We start from the raw sequence: 16,411 nt of genomic DNA, 5'->3' as shown, positions 1-16,411 counted from the left end.
CCACATAAAAATATTAATTTACAAGAAAACGGGCGACGTACGGACTGATTAAACATGAAACCACTAAATTAAGTCTGAATGTTGAGGATTTTTTAACATTCATGTTTTTAAGAAGTCATGATTGTTGTATAATGATTCAAAAATATATTGACTTTCATAACATCAGTGTTTTTTAGGTCAAATTTCTAAATAATTAAATTTGTAACTTTCTGGATCATAATTATGAGAAATTGCAGCTTTGAACTACTAAATAAAACATATATAGATAATAAAATATATAAATATATCAAATAAATTAAAATGCCTTTTTATTTAATATTTTAATGACAATCATCCAAAATTGTTATCTCATAATTGTGCCAGAAAGTCCTCAGGGTAAATTCTGTAAATGTTGTAATAGAGTGAAAGCTCCTGCAGTTGAGGATTATAACCGTGCCCATGTAAAAAGCACGGGGGGGCTTTGCTGCCTGGGGGAGTTCATGAACTTCTCTGCATATTTCACGTTCGTTGTTTGGACAGAAAAACACATGAGCTAATAACATGGAATTTACAGACTTACTCTAAATTAGATAATTGCACATGATTGGCTCCATTAGCCTGATCTACGGGGAGTCATATTTAGACTGAAGTGTGATATTCAGCCTGAGGAGCTGCTGGTGAACAGGGACCGACGGGGACTGAACCTCACTTTAAAATCTCATCTCATGCATCTTCGTCAGTCCTGCACTTGCTCCTCTTCGACCTCGTCCACCTCGTCCGGATCAGATCTGTTCTTCTGTTCAGGTGCAACTTGTGTAACTCCCCGCGGAAGGAAAAATCGTTTTAATCTAAGTGTTTAACTTTGTTTCCTAGAAATCACAAACACGTTCTGATCTTCTGATCCAGGCGGCAGCTTGAAAATGACCAGAAACCCGAAATTGTTCTGCAATGACCAGAATGGTTGGCAGGATATATGATATTTTTGCGGATACTGGCTTTTAAAAACACTGGAAATGTTTTTTCCTGAATAGACAGAAAAGGTTCTGTTTTCACACATGATGCAATCCTCTGGTGAAGCAGAGTTGGTTAATATTCCAAACACTTTGCCTGTGTGGCTGTTAATGGAGTCAGTAAATGAACGACCTCGCCCATCAAGTGTAACGCTACGGGGCGAAGAGGGGGCGGGTCTCGTTCTGCAGTTTCCTAGCACTGGTGTTTATCCAAAACAAGCCTATTTTTGGAGTTGATAAGCAAAATATGCATTAGGCCTGTGTTAAAGTTGTACCACTTAACAAGCTGTGTGTGTGTGTGTGTCTGTGTGAGTCTGTGTGTGTGCCCCCTCACTGGGTGTGGTTTACTGTACAGGGACAAGCTCAGTGTGTTTCCTCCTCAAACTGAAAGGCCACTTCAGACCCCGAGCTCTCGGACGCCAGGGGCCGAGATCTGAGGAGCTCGTTCAATAAACACTTTCTTTTGAAGATGTTCACGAAGCAGAGCTCAAGCTGTTAAACACGGGAACATCAACACAAAGATATAAAGATATAAAGATATAAAGATAAGAGAAGATGTTTTGTAACCGTCGTGTTTTTCCTGAAACAACTTGTCTCAGTGAGACTTGATTACGTGCAGGACGCGTCTCTCTCCATGTTGAGACACACAGGCTAAATCCATAATACATTTTACTTTTAAAACAGGATTTTAAAACAATCTCCGTCCACATGTGTTTCAGCTCCACATCAGTAACAACCCCTGTCCATGATAAAACACCTGAAAACATAAATTCCACTGCAGAGATCACTTGATTTTTATTGAGACTGGCTTCGGCGCTTATCGCCAACAGCTTTGGAATCTCCTCGTCTTTCCAAGTTGACGTCTTTATCAGGATCTAGTACGTGAATGGCTCCTCTTCTTCAACCTGAGATATTTAGATTCTTTCAGTTTTTTTTTGTGTTGTTTGTCATCAACGACACAATCAACGAGCAAATCCACTATTCTCTTCTGCTCATTGTAAAACAGGGCGTTTTTTAGTTTTTTACCTTTCTCTCTGATTTCCCAGGGATTAATTCAAGGATCGAGATGAAATAAATTTGGCAGATTCATGAGACGGATGCCTGTGTGTAATTTGGTGCGGCTTGATTGAATTTATTGGGACTACTGGGCCCTGGCGGAGGTCTACGCTCCAGTGAGAGCTGCTTCAGTTCCTAATGGGACATGACAGAAAACAGACCTTGAAATTTCCCAGAGACCAAACAGTGGAAGATCTAAGGCTGTTTCCTGATAAATGTGATCCTAAGAGATTGTGATTTGCATTGAAGTAACGTCTCTGTGCTGGAGACTCAATCGGCTGTGGATGAACCCGGGTCGAGGGAATGGATGTGACTATAACCTGATTCCACGGATCACCTCTCAACTTGTACCGCGTTTGTGTCTGAGTTAATGCAACACCTCGTCCTGTTGGGATTACACCCGCCTAATATAATAATAAGTCCAATTAGACCTTGTTACTAAACTTTCCCCCGCCTGTCATGGCAGCTGCGTGTGGTTGCCAGTCTTCGCTCTGCTTGCATGCATCGCTCTTACATTTGATTGGTGCTGGCAAGAATTAAGCTGCTGCACACCATGAGTCCAGAAAGTGACTCGACTACCATGTGGAAAAACTGAGGGTGAAAAAACAACATCTAATTGCACGGGACAGACAGTTTGGACTTTACACTTGAGTGAAAGTTTTCCCATGATTGCCTAAAGGTCTCTTTTCAGAGTTTATAGAATAAGGCTGATGAAACGTGCCAGCGGAGAGCATTTGAAACTGAGATGGATAAACTATTAAACTTTCTACTATTTCTCCAGTGATTAGTTTCCCCCCTTTTTGATATAACATGGCACTTTTTGGAAATGTAACACTAGACTGAGAAAACCCCCACTTTTTTTGGAAACTGTGTTGTGGCTCAAAAGGACCCTTTGTCTATCAAAATCAAACTGTGGTGGTTTGCGCTGTCGCCTCACAGGAGGGAGGTTCCTGGTTCGATTCCCACATCTGCTTCATCCCACAGTCCAGACACATGCACACTGGGGTTGATTGGAGAATCTAAACTGGCCGCAGGTGTGAACGGTTGTTTGTCTGTGTACGTTGGTCCTGTGATTCGCTGTCCTCGTCAAACGGCGGCTGTGATTGGCTCTAGCTCCCCGATGATGGATGTTTCTGACAGTTTATATTAATTATGGATCCCCCCCCTCAGGACCTGGCAATCTCTGCCTGTCTGACTGACATCTCTCAGTGGATGTCCACACACCACCTGAAAATTGACCTTGACAAGACTGAACTACTTTTGCTTCCAGGGAAAGGCTCCTCCCACCCAGGACCTGACTGTTACCTTTGACAACTCTTTGTTAGCCCCCCCAGACTGCTAGGAACCTGGGTGTGACACTCGACAGTCATGTCTCCCTTACTGCAAACATTACTGCAACAACACGTTCCTGTAGATTCATGCAGGTCAACTGGTCTTTAACCTGAGTTCACTCACACTACTCCGCTCCTCCGCTCCCTTCACTGGTTACCAGTGGCTGCCCGTATCCATTTCAAAACACTAATGCTTGCGTACCTTCTCATCAAAGTGAGCAGGTACACAGGTTTTTTCCATGCTGCCAAATTAGATCAGAGCCGGAGCTGCAGAGTCATTTGACCGGGGAGTGAATGATGATTGAATCCATTCACATTACAGATAAAAGTCAGATGTTAGTGGGTTTTTAACCAGCGGTAGAGGGGCTTCATTTTAGCATGAGGCTGCCATAGATCAGATATTTCTCCCAGGTTGATGGTGGAGACCAAAACAGAGCTAAAAGAAAAGTAATTAACTAATAGACCATTGGTTTGAGTTCACCAGTATAACCAGACTGGTGCACGGGACCATGAAAGTCATGACAGTTTCTGAGTGGCACATGAGGCCAATTACCAATCTAAAATATGGTATTTTATTTTGAATACGTTTTATTCTTCTTCTTCTCAATGATCATTCGACCCTCAGATATTCGTGACCCCCAGGTTGAGAATCCCTGTATTAAACTAACATTAAGCAGGAACCAGAAACTTTGTTAATAATAATATAAGCTTAAGTGTTGCACTTCCCCCAAATTGTTCGAGAATCAACTAGGTTTAATACATTTTAAGGATTGTAGGGGATTTATTTTAAATACTGCAGCTCCACCTCGGTGCAGCTGCAGTATTCAGACAAACAACACATTAACCAAAACATGATATACAGTATGAGCCTTGCAAAACGAACCCGGTGCATTTGTGCATCACATTACGAGTAAAACCAAGCAATCATGTCAGGATTTCCTATGAAGCGGCTGATTGGGGAAAAAAGCTTCGGTAATTGAAAGTAGCTTTTCTCTCCCATTCATGCCAGAGGAGAAACTGAGCTCAGCGACGCACCAGCCAGCTCCGACTGCTGAGCACAATGTGAAGACAGTCATGGGCAAGGACAAGTCGGAACAAGACGAACGCCGCTGCCCAGAGCGCAGACGGAGGATGGGATACCAGCAGTGACGGTTAAAATAGCTCAGAAATGCCACATGTCAGTGTGTTTCAGGACGGGGAGAGAAGTCAGACTTTCCCTTCTCTGTTAAAATGCTGATGAACGTGAGTTCGCTTTCCACCACTGAGCCTTTTATTTTGAAAACTTAGCTTCTTAATAGCAGGTGGCGATTATAAAAAATGACATGAATCAATGATCCATAAACCAAATTCGTAAAATCAACATTATTCATTCACAAAGGTCCGGCTGAAATCACACAGACGGGAGTTATGCATCCAGCTTCTCTGCAGTGGACACGTCCCTGTCTCTGCAGCTGAGTGACGCTGGTCCCTCTCACACTGTGTCCATGCTTGTCTTATTCCACCTCCATACGTTCATTTGATTTATACAACAGGTGAATGATAAGTCGGCTGCTGCTGGGTCACACTCCGCTGAGTCAAGAAAGCTGCGGCTCATGATGTGTGCGTGATGAGAGACAGGAATGATAATGGAAGCAGCTCAATGACACTGTTCATTCATGCAGAGGAGGTTGAATAGGAAGAGGAGCCCGGGATGGAGAGGACGGTGTCTGACGCCGACATCAAACCGAATAAGTGTGTGTGTGTAACTGTATCTTAATCTGTGTGTGTAATCAGATTTTCACTCTGTATCACATCACTAATTAAAACAAAATTGATCGGAACATAAGAACGACTTAAAATCACGGAGACGATCTTTGAGAAACGTTTATTAAACGTGTACTTTGGTCCATGTCCCGTGTGCTAACATGGTGGAGGCGGGATTTATGACCTATACTGCAGCCAACCACCTGGTGGCGATGGAGACGCTTTGGCTTCACTATTGAGGAGCCTTCATGGCGTCCATCTTTAAAAACAGTCTATGTTTGCTTGGAACTTGCGTTTGGCTGAATAAGTTGGAAAAAGGTTGTTTGTCAAAAACATCCGTGCTGACCGTGTGTGTGTGTGTGTGTGTGTGTGTGTGTGTGTGTGTGTGTGTGTGTGTGTGTGTGTGATGGATAAACTGTTGTTCGGTACATCATGTGCAAGTTGTTCCCACGCTCCTGGGACAAACTGAGCAAACTGAACTTCCTGGTCACTTCTTCAGAGCATCTTAAATCCCGTTCGAATCCCCAGGTGACCGAGCAGATCTATTCCGAGGGGGGGTTTGTCTGCACCCCCCTGGGATGTATTGTTTTTAGTGCTCCATGATTTTCCGAGGAACTATTAGTGATTATTTTCTTATCTTGAGTTGTGTGTTCTGACCCTGCAGGACGAAGGTCTGATAGACTTCGCACGAATCCACACGCACATTTCAGCTGCATGATTTATGAATTCTCATTAAGTGCATGAGAGTGGTTCGATTTTTTTCTGGAAGAGCAGTGAGGTCATTTACTTTGTTCACCCTGGATTCATGTTTCATTTTAGCCTTCCCTTGATACAGATCGAGTTTACATAAATACAGTAGCTGTGTAAGGTCATATTTGGGGCGGCTGTGGCTCAGGAGGTAATGCATGGTGTCCACTAATCAGAGGGTCTGGGGTTCGATCCCAGTCTTCCACATTTCATTATTTTTGTTTTATTTTGAGGGAGGGTAATATTATTGCCGGTATCATTATCTGTAATAACAGGTTATTAATGAGCTCTTTATTCATGTCAAACATTTTCATATGTCTGGCAGTTTCCAGTTCCACGTCTGTGTTCCTGCCGTTATTTATTATTGTAACCTCACGACGGTTTAATTTGGGATACATGATTAAAGGAGTGCTGTACCTCAACAGCCCATTGGTGGGATATTGGATACGAGCGAGGAGATTGTTTTGAAAGCAAATCGGTTCCAGGGAAAAGATAATTTGGCCGCACGAGTCGCTCTGGAGACTGAGGTCAGGTTTCATATCAAGAAATATTCCTCAGAAACACAGTCGACCTCAGCTTCCCATCTCTCCTCCGCTCCCCTGTCGTCTCTAAGAGCCCACAGCCGCACTTCCAGGAAGAGGAAATTGACATTTTTCTACTGCATGCGGTCGGTCGAGATGCAGTCAGGCGCCGAGACTTTTCTGGCAAACATGCGGTGCTTTAGGCAAGGTTGATCCCAAAGTGGCCCTTGAATGATGAATATGGCCCAAATGGCACCAAGCGAATTTGGGCCACCTTTGGTTGACATGTGGTTTTGCTGTGGCTTCTTTGTGACCCAGTTCTGGCAAACGGGAGCGGACGGCCCCAGTGCCATCATTCCATGCGGTCTATGGGCCGGACGACAGTGTGGCAGCGTGACAGTTACTATCAATCCTCCAGAAAACAAATCATCGTGCACAAAATGACTTTGCAGCGTGGAGAAATATCTTAAATTAAATTTTCAGTACCAGCAGCTGTCTTATCAAACCTCACTCCCCTCAGACACTGAACTAGTCACGTATGTAGGAGCCGAAGAGCACGACACTCACAGTTACACAAAAATGTCTGCACCAAGGGCAGCGCAATTATGAGGTTTTCAACAAATAAATCCTGGAATGTTTTTTGGGCTCGTTTCTTTTACAGAAATGCCGAAAATGGTGCGAAACAAACAAACTGCAGCCGGTCGTGCTGCTGCTGTGGATTCTCACTTGAAACTGTCAACCTGACGAGGGCCTGTCGCACAATTAGTATTGTGTTAGACAAACTGAGACATGTAAAATGTGCAACTGGAGGAATTGGCCTTTTGAATAAAACCACAAAATATGGAAGTGTTGCAAACATGATGACCCTGCAGGAGCACACAGCTTTTCCCATGAAGCGCAGTGTTCCTGCTGAACTGGGTTTGTATCTGAGCCCAGGGCAGCACCACTCCGCTCGCAGATTCCTGTGTAATGAAGGAGACGTTTACAGTCAGACAAGATCGTGCTCTTGGTGTTTGGGGTGTCTCCACCAGGTGAGAGTGGTTTTCTGCAAAGCTGTAACATTTGCTGCGTTGGTGAACCGAATGTTGTCATCCAGCGCAGCGTACAACACAAATCCTCTCGTAAAACCTATTTACAGCTGTTTTGCTGTGTGGTTTCCAGTTTTACGATGTGTCCCTTTGGTGCAAATTAAAATATGCAATCAGCATGGCTGCACGAGTAAATAGCATCCATGTGTAGTGAAGAGACAGAGGCGAAGGCTGAGGATCTCAGAGGAGCACTTCTCCTCTGCCACGCTGAGCGGCTGTGCAGCCTGAGCCAGCGACGGTGTTTCCAGGATCGTGTCTGCAGACGGACAACAGCACAGACGGACGTGGAAAAAGACCGTTGCAGCCAAGTGAATCATACAAACAGACACTTTCACCTTTTTACTTTGATTCAAACACGTTAGCTTTTACATTTTCTAATGGAAACTGTGTCTGTCTGCATCGGCTCAGCGAGATAGCAGCTGCTACAAATATTTTTGTGGGATGGATCATTGTTGTGCAATTATTGCATCTGTTCCAATCACATAAACATGAGAAAGGAAAATCTGTAAAGATATGTTTTTACATCTATTCACTGTGTTTATGTTGCAGCTTTTCCAGTCTTCTGCGGCCGACCTCATCAATAAGGACCAGGACTCCATCATTTTAAAGAATGTGACTGTTACATTTGAACTCTCCGTGGCCAGTAATGGTCATAGTGTAAATATCTATTATTCATACTGTGTCTTTTTTGTGTTTACGATGTTTATACACTGTTGTATATTGTTTCTTTTTATGCTCAGCACAAACGATGGCAGATTCCTGTATGTGTAAAACGTTCTTGGCAATAAAACCTGATTCTGATCATCATCCTCTCGAACCCACTTCACCTCCTGAGCCGGGCACATCTTTTTCTGTCATTACACTAAAGAAAAGACTTTTATGTCTTTAAATGTTTCCGTTGCTGAAGCCGTGTCTTTATAAAAAATGACCCACCATGAGACATATTTTGTTTTTCTCCTGCCTTCTAATTGACTTCCTGCCTTTTAATCCTAATGGCTTCTCCTCTCGATAGATCGCTCGCCCAGATGCTGCTTTTCCTTTCACGAGCTCCGGCTGGTTCCTCGGTTCAGCCAGATCAGGTGTTAACTTTATCCAGGCTCTGAGTTTTATAGCACAACAGAGAGGGATGCATTAACCTCGGCTCCACCTGTTCCTAATGGCTCTCTCTGGCTGACTCTCTATGCAAATGCATGTAGGAACAGACGCACACAGGCAACGTACGACCTGGACTCGAATGTGAGCTTTCAAAAACACATTTTTTAGGACAATATTTTTTTCATTAAAGCGTTCTGGCAACACACACACACACACACACACACACACACACACACACACACACACACACCATGAGTAGATGCACACACACTGGCCAGGTCCATGCATCGCTGCCTTGCCAGTCAGAGAGGATGTGTTTCAACACACAGGTGCAGTGTGTGTGTGTGTGTGTGTGTGTGCGCGCGTGTGTACGGACAAAGAGCTGCATTGTGTACAAGCAGATCCATGTCTACATGTTATTTTAGTTATACTCTTTGGACATGTGGGGACAGTGAAATAAGACGACCTCTCACTGGAGGAGGAATTCCAGATGAATTTAGCGATATGGCCTGAGAAGTGATGACGGGAATCTGATGTGGCACTGATCCGTGTATTCATTCATTCTCCCTGCGCTGATCAGGAATCAGTTTGCTTTTCCTCCCTGGGGCGAGACCTGGAGCATTAAACCCTGACGTCCCCGTCCCCCCTGCAGCACCGGCAGCACCGGCCTGGTGGGTCTCCTGAAGAACTGGGAACCCATTTGCATTTACAGCTGCAGCTACACACAGCGAGAGATGTTTGCAGTGGCATGAGCACAGCTGGTTCCCATTGATGAGAGCTGACCACAGGTTCTCTGAGGTTTGTACAGATGAGGTTCAATGGAGCAGTTTTCGTTTCTGAACAATTAACAGACATCAGATGAGTCTCCAGAGCCTTAAAACATACAAGTAGTTCATGTAAAACAGCTTCAAACACCAAAATCCGCCTTTTACACCGAAGACTCTGATCTTGCTTTGATCAGTTTGGGCTTTATGTTATTTCTGATTGAGGTGTTGTTGTATGAAGTCATACATATCTGAGTTAAAAACTGTAATCACTGCTCATAAAAGTACATCTTTAAATGGGTGTTTTCCTGGAGCCTCAGGCGGGTCTGCGTGTTTGATTTGAAACCCTACAGGTTGTTGTTATTATGGGCTTAATATTTAAGAGCTACATCCTCTGACTGGTTTGTGAGGTGGAGTCAGGATTTTAAATATTCATATTCCGCTCTGGGTTTTCTCTGAGTGACCCTTTCACTCTGCTGCTGCTGCTGCTGCTGCCTGGAAATCAGGGTTTTCACTGAGTGAGCCACCCAGAGGGAATGTGAGCGCTCTGCAGCGTATAAAAGCAGCAGGCTGCAGCCGAGAGGAGCAGAGACATGCTTGTGCAACGTAACGGAGGAGGCAGCTCAACGCCGAGAGGAGAGTTTCTGCACAGTGTGTGTCTGTTGCATAATGAGGAAACAGTTCAGGTGAAGAAGACGTCTGAAGGGAGGACGTGAAGAGCGACCTCATCCGTGTCACAGCTTCAGTTATGAGTCATTGTCTTCATCAAAGTGGTCGTGATTGTCTCCATGGATTTCTTATTCCAAAGGTAGGTTATAGATCTTTTATCTAATTTACACGTGGTCATTGGGAGATTTATTCATTTTTCACAATTTTTTTAATCAGAAAATAGACATTTTGAGGAACGCCCACTTTAAAACATAAAAATGTGACAGCTGGAAGGAAAATGCTCCTTAAACCTACAGACTCACACAGATCGTGCATTAGTGTCATTATTATACATGTGATTTATAGCTCATTTGTCTTGACAGCTTCACTTATGAGCCACTGTCCTAATCAAAGTGTTATTGAACATCTCCATCTTATTCCAAAGGCAGATTAAATATCTTTATCTGATTCAAAACACAAAGGTTCTGCCCTGGAGTCATAATTCTTTATTGGGCGTTAAAATGTTAGAAAATAGTTATATTCTAAAGAACGCCGACTTCAAAACATGAAAACGTTAAAAAGAAAATGGAAAAAAAAGTTGTCATAGAGTCAAAAATGTGATCGCTGGAAGGGAAATGCTTCTTCACCGTGCACAGACTGACAGAGATAAAGCCTGAGTGTCATTAGTACACATGTATCATCAGGTATTATCCTCTTTATTCATTAAGTACGATTCTAAAATGTAATGACACGCACCAAATACTAAATTAGTAAAATATTGAGATTCGTAGAATTAAAAAAGAAATCACACGTAGGTTTTGAAAAAAGTGTTTAAAATCAGCACATAAAAATTGTTTAACATGTTTGCAATATTTGATCAGTTCATTTTAAGTTCACTGATGAAGCACATGCAGACTCGTATGTAAATAAACACTGGATTTATCCACTGACACCGTTTGCACGTACGTCGGGTTGTGATCTGGATTTAATGATTTCATGCAGTGACGGCGTCCTCGCTCCCAGTAACTGCATGTTTCTGAGGAATGCGATGCGCTCGCTGTCAGAACAGAAACTGCCAGAACTTGTTCAGACTCCGACTGTTGCCTGGTGCGCAGAGAAAAGTGAAGCCCGACGATGTCAGATCGAGCTGAGAGCTAATTATTGGTTCTGCTGTAGAGATGAGTCACGTTGTCCTGAGGGGCTTCTCCTGCCCGTAGAGACGACAACAGTCAAAACCAAAGGTCGAACTAAACGTCAGATTGGATGTTGATGTATTTGACAACGTGTTTAGACTGTACAGGATTGTTTTGGGGGGAGGAGGAGCTGGAGAAGAAACAGTATCAAATGTTTTTTGGGCTAAAAAAACATTATTAAATCATTTTGTTCTCATCTCATTTAATCTGACTGACATCTGTTTTCACTTTGAATCTTGGCTGGTGTCAAGACGATGAAAATGGAATCAGTAACAAGAAATAACAAGTTGTTGACTAGTTGCTCTTTCTCCAAGAAAAGAAAGTAGCTGGAATATTTATATACATTTTCTCTTCATAAACTTATTATAGTTGTTTTTTTTTAATCATTTATGCTTATTGTTATATACTTTATTGTTTTTATTCTTTTGTTATTGTAACTTAGGAGCAAAATATTGCAGAAGAATTTCCTTCTGGATTCTAAAGTTAAAGGTGCATATTACATACACATCTGTATTTGTTATAATTTATTGTAATGTTATTGGCTCTTGTACATACAGATACTGAGGCTAAATCGGGATACACGATCAGACGAGTTGTACCAGATTGATGGGGTTGAGATATATTGCTGCAGTTCCGGGTCTGAGAGAAATATAAAATCACTTCTGTTTTCCTGCCTCACGCTGATCCGCTCTCTGTTCCCTCTCAGAATCGCCTCAGCCAGAGGAACCGCATCGGGCCCGGGGCTCGGTAGTGATGCTGGCGATGCAACACAACAGCCCCTCAGGTAATATCACCCCCTCCCCCGTCTCTAACCACACCACCATGGTGCCTGAGGGGGAGGCCGTCGCTCGTAATGACACCCTTCCACCGATCAACCCCACGGCGGCCGGCCTCAGCATGACTCTGGGCATCCTGTTCAACGTGGTGGCCCTGATCATTCTCGCCAAGGCTTACAACCGCTTCCGTCGCCGGTCAAAGGCCACGTTCCTGCTCTTCGCCAGCTCCCTGGTGGCGACGGATCTGGCTGGACATGTCATCCCCGGAGCCCTCGTGTTGAGAATATACTCTGCAGTTGCTGGTTCCACAACGGACACCAGATTAAGTCGGGACCCTGATGCCTCGTGTCTGTTTCTGGGAGGTTGCATGGTGTTCTTCGGCCTGTGCCCACTTTTCCTGGGTTGTGCCATGGCTGGTGAGCGCTGTCTGGGCGTCACGAGGCCTCTACTACACGCACGCCTGGTGACCACAGCACGGACTAAAATGGCACTGACCCTCATCTGGCTACTGGCGTTATGCGTGGCCATGCTGCCCTTCTTCAGCCTGGGGGCCTACACCTACCAGTACCCAGGGACGTGGTGCTTCATCAGGGTGATGGAGGACACTGAGGCCACGGACCTGGCCTTTGTGATGCTGTTCTCTGGACTCGCGCTGGGTTCTCTGGCCATGGCCTTTGTGTGTAACACCATCAGCGGGATCACGCTGGTGCGAGCCCGGCTAAAGAAGAGGTGCAGCTCCCAGCGCCGCTCGGCCACGTCCCATGACACGGAGATGGTGGTGCAGCTGGTTGGCATCATGGTCACCTCCTGCATCTGCTGGAGCCCTCTGCTGGTGAGTTTGGTCTAAATAACTCCATTTAACAAACATTTAAAGAGGCATATTCTAATACCCCAACATGATGAGATATTCATATTTGATTTGAGTCTGGTTTTGAGGACAATTAAGACGTTTCAAGTTGTAGGAATTCACAAACAGCACCTTTTTTTATGTTTTTTTATGTTTTTAAATCCTCTATTCCGTTAAAACTCTTTAATATCAGAGTTATTATCTCAAACCCTCTGTTCGGCTCTGGAACGCTGTGCAAGTTTCAAACAAGACGAATGTGTCTCATGTTTCTGCAGGTTTTATATGAACTGTCACTCAGGACAGGTGGAGTGATTTACTGAGTGATTTACTGAGTAGGAAGCCGAAACATCTCCACCATCGATTTCAGGGGCAAACCCTTTAGTCGATTAGCAGCTGACTCACTGTTCATAACTTTAGTCAAATGTCAGAGTTTGATTCCCATAAGACAACGTGAGCCGAGCTGCAGATGCTCGGTCTGTATCAGGCTGAATGGTGAAAGTGCTATTTCTAAATGACAGGAAACAGGATGTCTTGAATTTCCTAATAATTACAACTGACTAAAATCAGCATCCATCACAACATTAACCGTGAAAGGGTTTTATGACCGTAATAGGAGTTGGCTCATAGCAACTGCTTAAAAATGCATTTTCTCCTTTTTAATTCCTGTGTATTTGAGGGCCGGAAAATATTTTGACGTCTGAGGATGTTGTTTATGTCCCAGAACAGCACATGTTTTTATGATCCTTCGAATGGAAATTCTTTAGATCTATTATTCCTCATCATTTTATCCATAAACTTCCTGGTGACGTGTTTGAAACTCCACCGGGATTTTAGAGAAGAACATTATGTGAGTTTATTTAGTTTAGAGTTTGGAATCACGAATTCTAGTTTAAACTGTCGCTGTTTAAGTGAATATGTAAAAACAACTTTTTTGGCACTCAAAGGAAATAAATCATACAAACTACAATGACACTCGCCCATATTTCCACCAGGGCCCCGCAGTCTCTCCCTGTTAAGCCATAAATTCACTAGATCCAGATTTTTATTTGGATCTGCAGCAAATTTCTAAACATGCACACGAACATGCTAGAAGAGCACATTGGAGTTTCTACCTCCTCCAAGGCCCAACAGCAGATTAAAGACTATCAAGCTGCACCGAATTTCACAGTCTCATAAATATCAGTCCCCTCAACATGCCACATGTTTATTAAATCAAGATCCTTCAATTATTCTCTGGGAAAAGCAGTGAAAACAGGGAACAACTTCCCATCTCGCAATCGTCAAAGAAATGTTCAATGAAAATTCATAGATCCACACCAAAATGTTATGGGTTCTTCACTGACCCGCATCACATCCTTTCCACCAAGTTGGTTAGATCGTACAATAATACATGACTGAAGCTGTGTCCTCTCTTTTTGACAGATCTTTGGAGTGATGTCGGCCATGCGGTCGTACAGCGGCTCCCCGAGCGGTGACCGGGCCACCTACCGGGCTCTGATGGTGACGGGCGTCAGGATGGCGACCTGCAACCAGATCCTGGACCCCTGGGTCTACATCCTGCTGCGGCGGGCCATCCTCAGGAAGATCTACCGCATCACCAAGAAGCAGGCCAGTTTCAAGGGAAGCACGTTCCGCACCACCCGCTGGGACGTCAGCTCCTTTCAGAACTCGGAGAAAACCAGTGTCAATAAGATTTAGAGGATCGGATGCTCTGATGGTCAGAACTGAACCTGGCAGCTTTTCATCCTGAGCTGACTTCGGTCTCAAAAGGTCCCGGATGAAAAGAGATTTTCCTTCTACTTATGAAGCATAGACTGTAAATAAAGATGGACGACATGACAGCTGCTTAAAGTGATGCCAAGGTGTCTTCATCGCCCCCTGGTGGCTGGCTGCAGCATTGGTTACAAACCCCACCTCCCCAATAACTTTTTCTCAAAGATGATATCTGTAATATTTCTGGGACATTTGGTTAAAATGAATTATTTAATCATATAAAAACGGGTGAATCATTATGATTGTTAGCTGAGACTGACTCACGATTGGTGGAGTGACCCCCCAAGGCTGTGGCTCCATGCATCGAACGTCTTGTCGCTTGCTGACGCCATTACCTCTTTGAAGCAGTTCATCACTGAAGAGCAAAAGGATCGACCCATTGGAGATTTTCTTTTTCCGGTGATGGAAGGACACACATGTCAGCCACATTTGAAGGAGCCTTGAAATGGGACCGCCACGTCACGCCCCTTTAAATGCAGCCCGCGAAGGATGTCACCCATTAATTGAGACACAGCTTCTGGCTCCAAATACACGAGAGAGAAGAGGAGGAGCATCGGCCATCTTTATTTACAGTCTATGTGTGAAGAGGTGAAAAGGTGGAAACGAGCCAGTGTTAAACTACCGGGGGGGGGGAAACGCCCCAGCTCCTTATAAACTGCTAACGATGCACCGTGGCTCAGACGTGTGCGTGGCAGTCTGCCCTCTATGAGAGCACATGTAAATATAAAGTTGGGCGGGAGGACGATGACTTCCACCCGAGTGAAGACTGTATGGAGTCTCACAGCGAACATCTCAAGTCACAGGTGTCTTTAAATGTTTGTTTTGTTCAGTGACACGATGGAAAAGTCAATGACTTGTGTGAATGCTCACATGAGAGAGCAAAAGAAAAAGGCTGTGCTCTTACCTCAGCTTGAAGATGTGAAAAACACCATTGTGTGTGTCCAGTGTGATGCTGTGATATGAATGTGTGTGTGTGTGTGTGTGTGTGTGTGTGTGTGTGTGTGTGTGTGTGTGTGTGTGTGTGTGTGTGTGTGTGTGTGTGTGGTGTGTGTGTGTATTTCCCTCACATGAGTGGGGACTGAAGTGAAACTCTGTGTTACCAAAGCTAATTGATAAAGGTGAATGTCAGATTACAAAATAAATGTTTGTGTTGCAGTTTGTCAGTGGCTTTGGCTCATTTCTTGAAACTGTATTAAAATTCTGCAACAACAATTTTTATGGGACATCACATTTATATTATATGTCTGCAAACAGGTAGAAACATACAAGAAAATGTAATTCATGCTTCAAAAACTAGTTTTTGTGTCAGCAAATTGGCCAAATCACCAAAATGTAAAGTTTTACAATGTGTAGCTCACGTAGCTAAAATGTTTAGATGTTTTCTCCGCATGGAAGTCAAACCCTGGAGATGCTGCTTATATACAAACCTGTATTTTGACAGTGACAGTGACAGTGATGCTTCCTGCACTAGAAGAAGAAAGAAGAATGCAGATTCTGTCAAGTTGAATATTGATGTTGATCGCACTGAGCCTTTCAGAATCTGCTTTCACAGGAGGTAACAAACACCAGGACAACTCCACATGGTGGAACACAGAGAGAGGAGATGTTTATTTTTATGTGTACATTAAATTTGTAACAAGGTGTTTACATCTAGTGTAGACCAATAAATCCTCCTCTGAACTCTGAGAGGACTTTCCACAACATTCCATTCTGAGAAAAACATGAGTATAAAACAAACAACAACACCTCCGCACTGTGGAGGAATGTTGGACCTCCCACACACATTACATCTGCAGAACATCATAAAGAGAACTGGGCCTGTCTCATTCCAAACATATTC

General features: G+C 43.8%; 1 protein-coding gene across 1 annotated transcript; it reads left to right on the top strand.

The window, feature by feature from the left end:
- The first annotated feature begins 9,812 nt into the window (after positions 1 to 9,812).
- Positions 9,813 to 14,852, top strand: LOC118123936 (prostaglandin E2 receptor EP1 subtype). The gene is made up of 3 exons (XM_035181651.2): positions 9,813 to 10,142; positions 11,882 to 12,783; positions 14,221 to 14,852. The coding sequence occupies exons 2-3, from the start codon at positions 11,929 to 11,931 to the stop codon at positions 14,494 to 14,496; spliced, it is 1,131 nt and encodes a 376-aa protein (XP_035037542.1). The 5' UTR covers positions 9,813 to 10,142; positions 11,882 to 11,928; the 3' UTR covers positions 14,497 to 14,852.
- Positions 14,853 to 16,411: the final 1,559 nt, after the last annotated feature.

This window comes from Hippoglossus stenolepis, chromosome 16 (genome assembly GCF_022539355.2).
Source record: "Hippoglossus stenolepis isolate QCI-W04-F060 chromosome 16, HSTE1.2, whole genome shotgun sequence".
Classification (NCBI taxonomy): Eukaryota; Metazoa; Chordata; class Actinopteri; order Pleuronectiformes; family Pleuronectidae; genus Hippoglossus; species Hippoglossus stenolepis.
Note: the sequence above shows the minus strand (reverse complement) of the source record. Positions and strands in the feature narration are given on the sequence as shown.

Coding starts and splice junctions, on each gene's coding strand:
- LOC118123936 (XM_035181651.2), top strand. CDS start 11,929: ATGCTGGCGATGCAACACAACAGCCCCTCAGGTAATATCACCCCCTCC. Junction 12,784..14,220: donor TCTGCTGGAGCCCTCTGCTG/GTGAGTTTGGTC, acceptor TCTTTTTGACAG/ATCTTTGGAGTGATGTCGGC.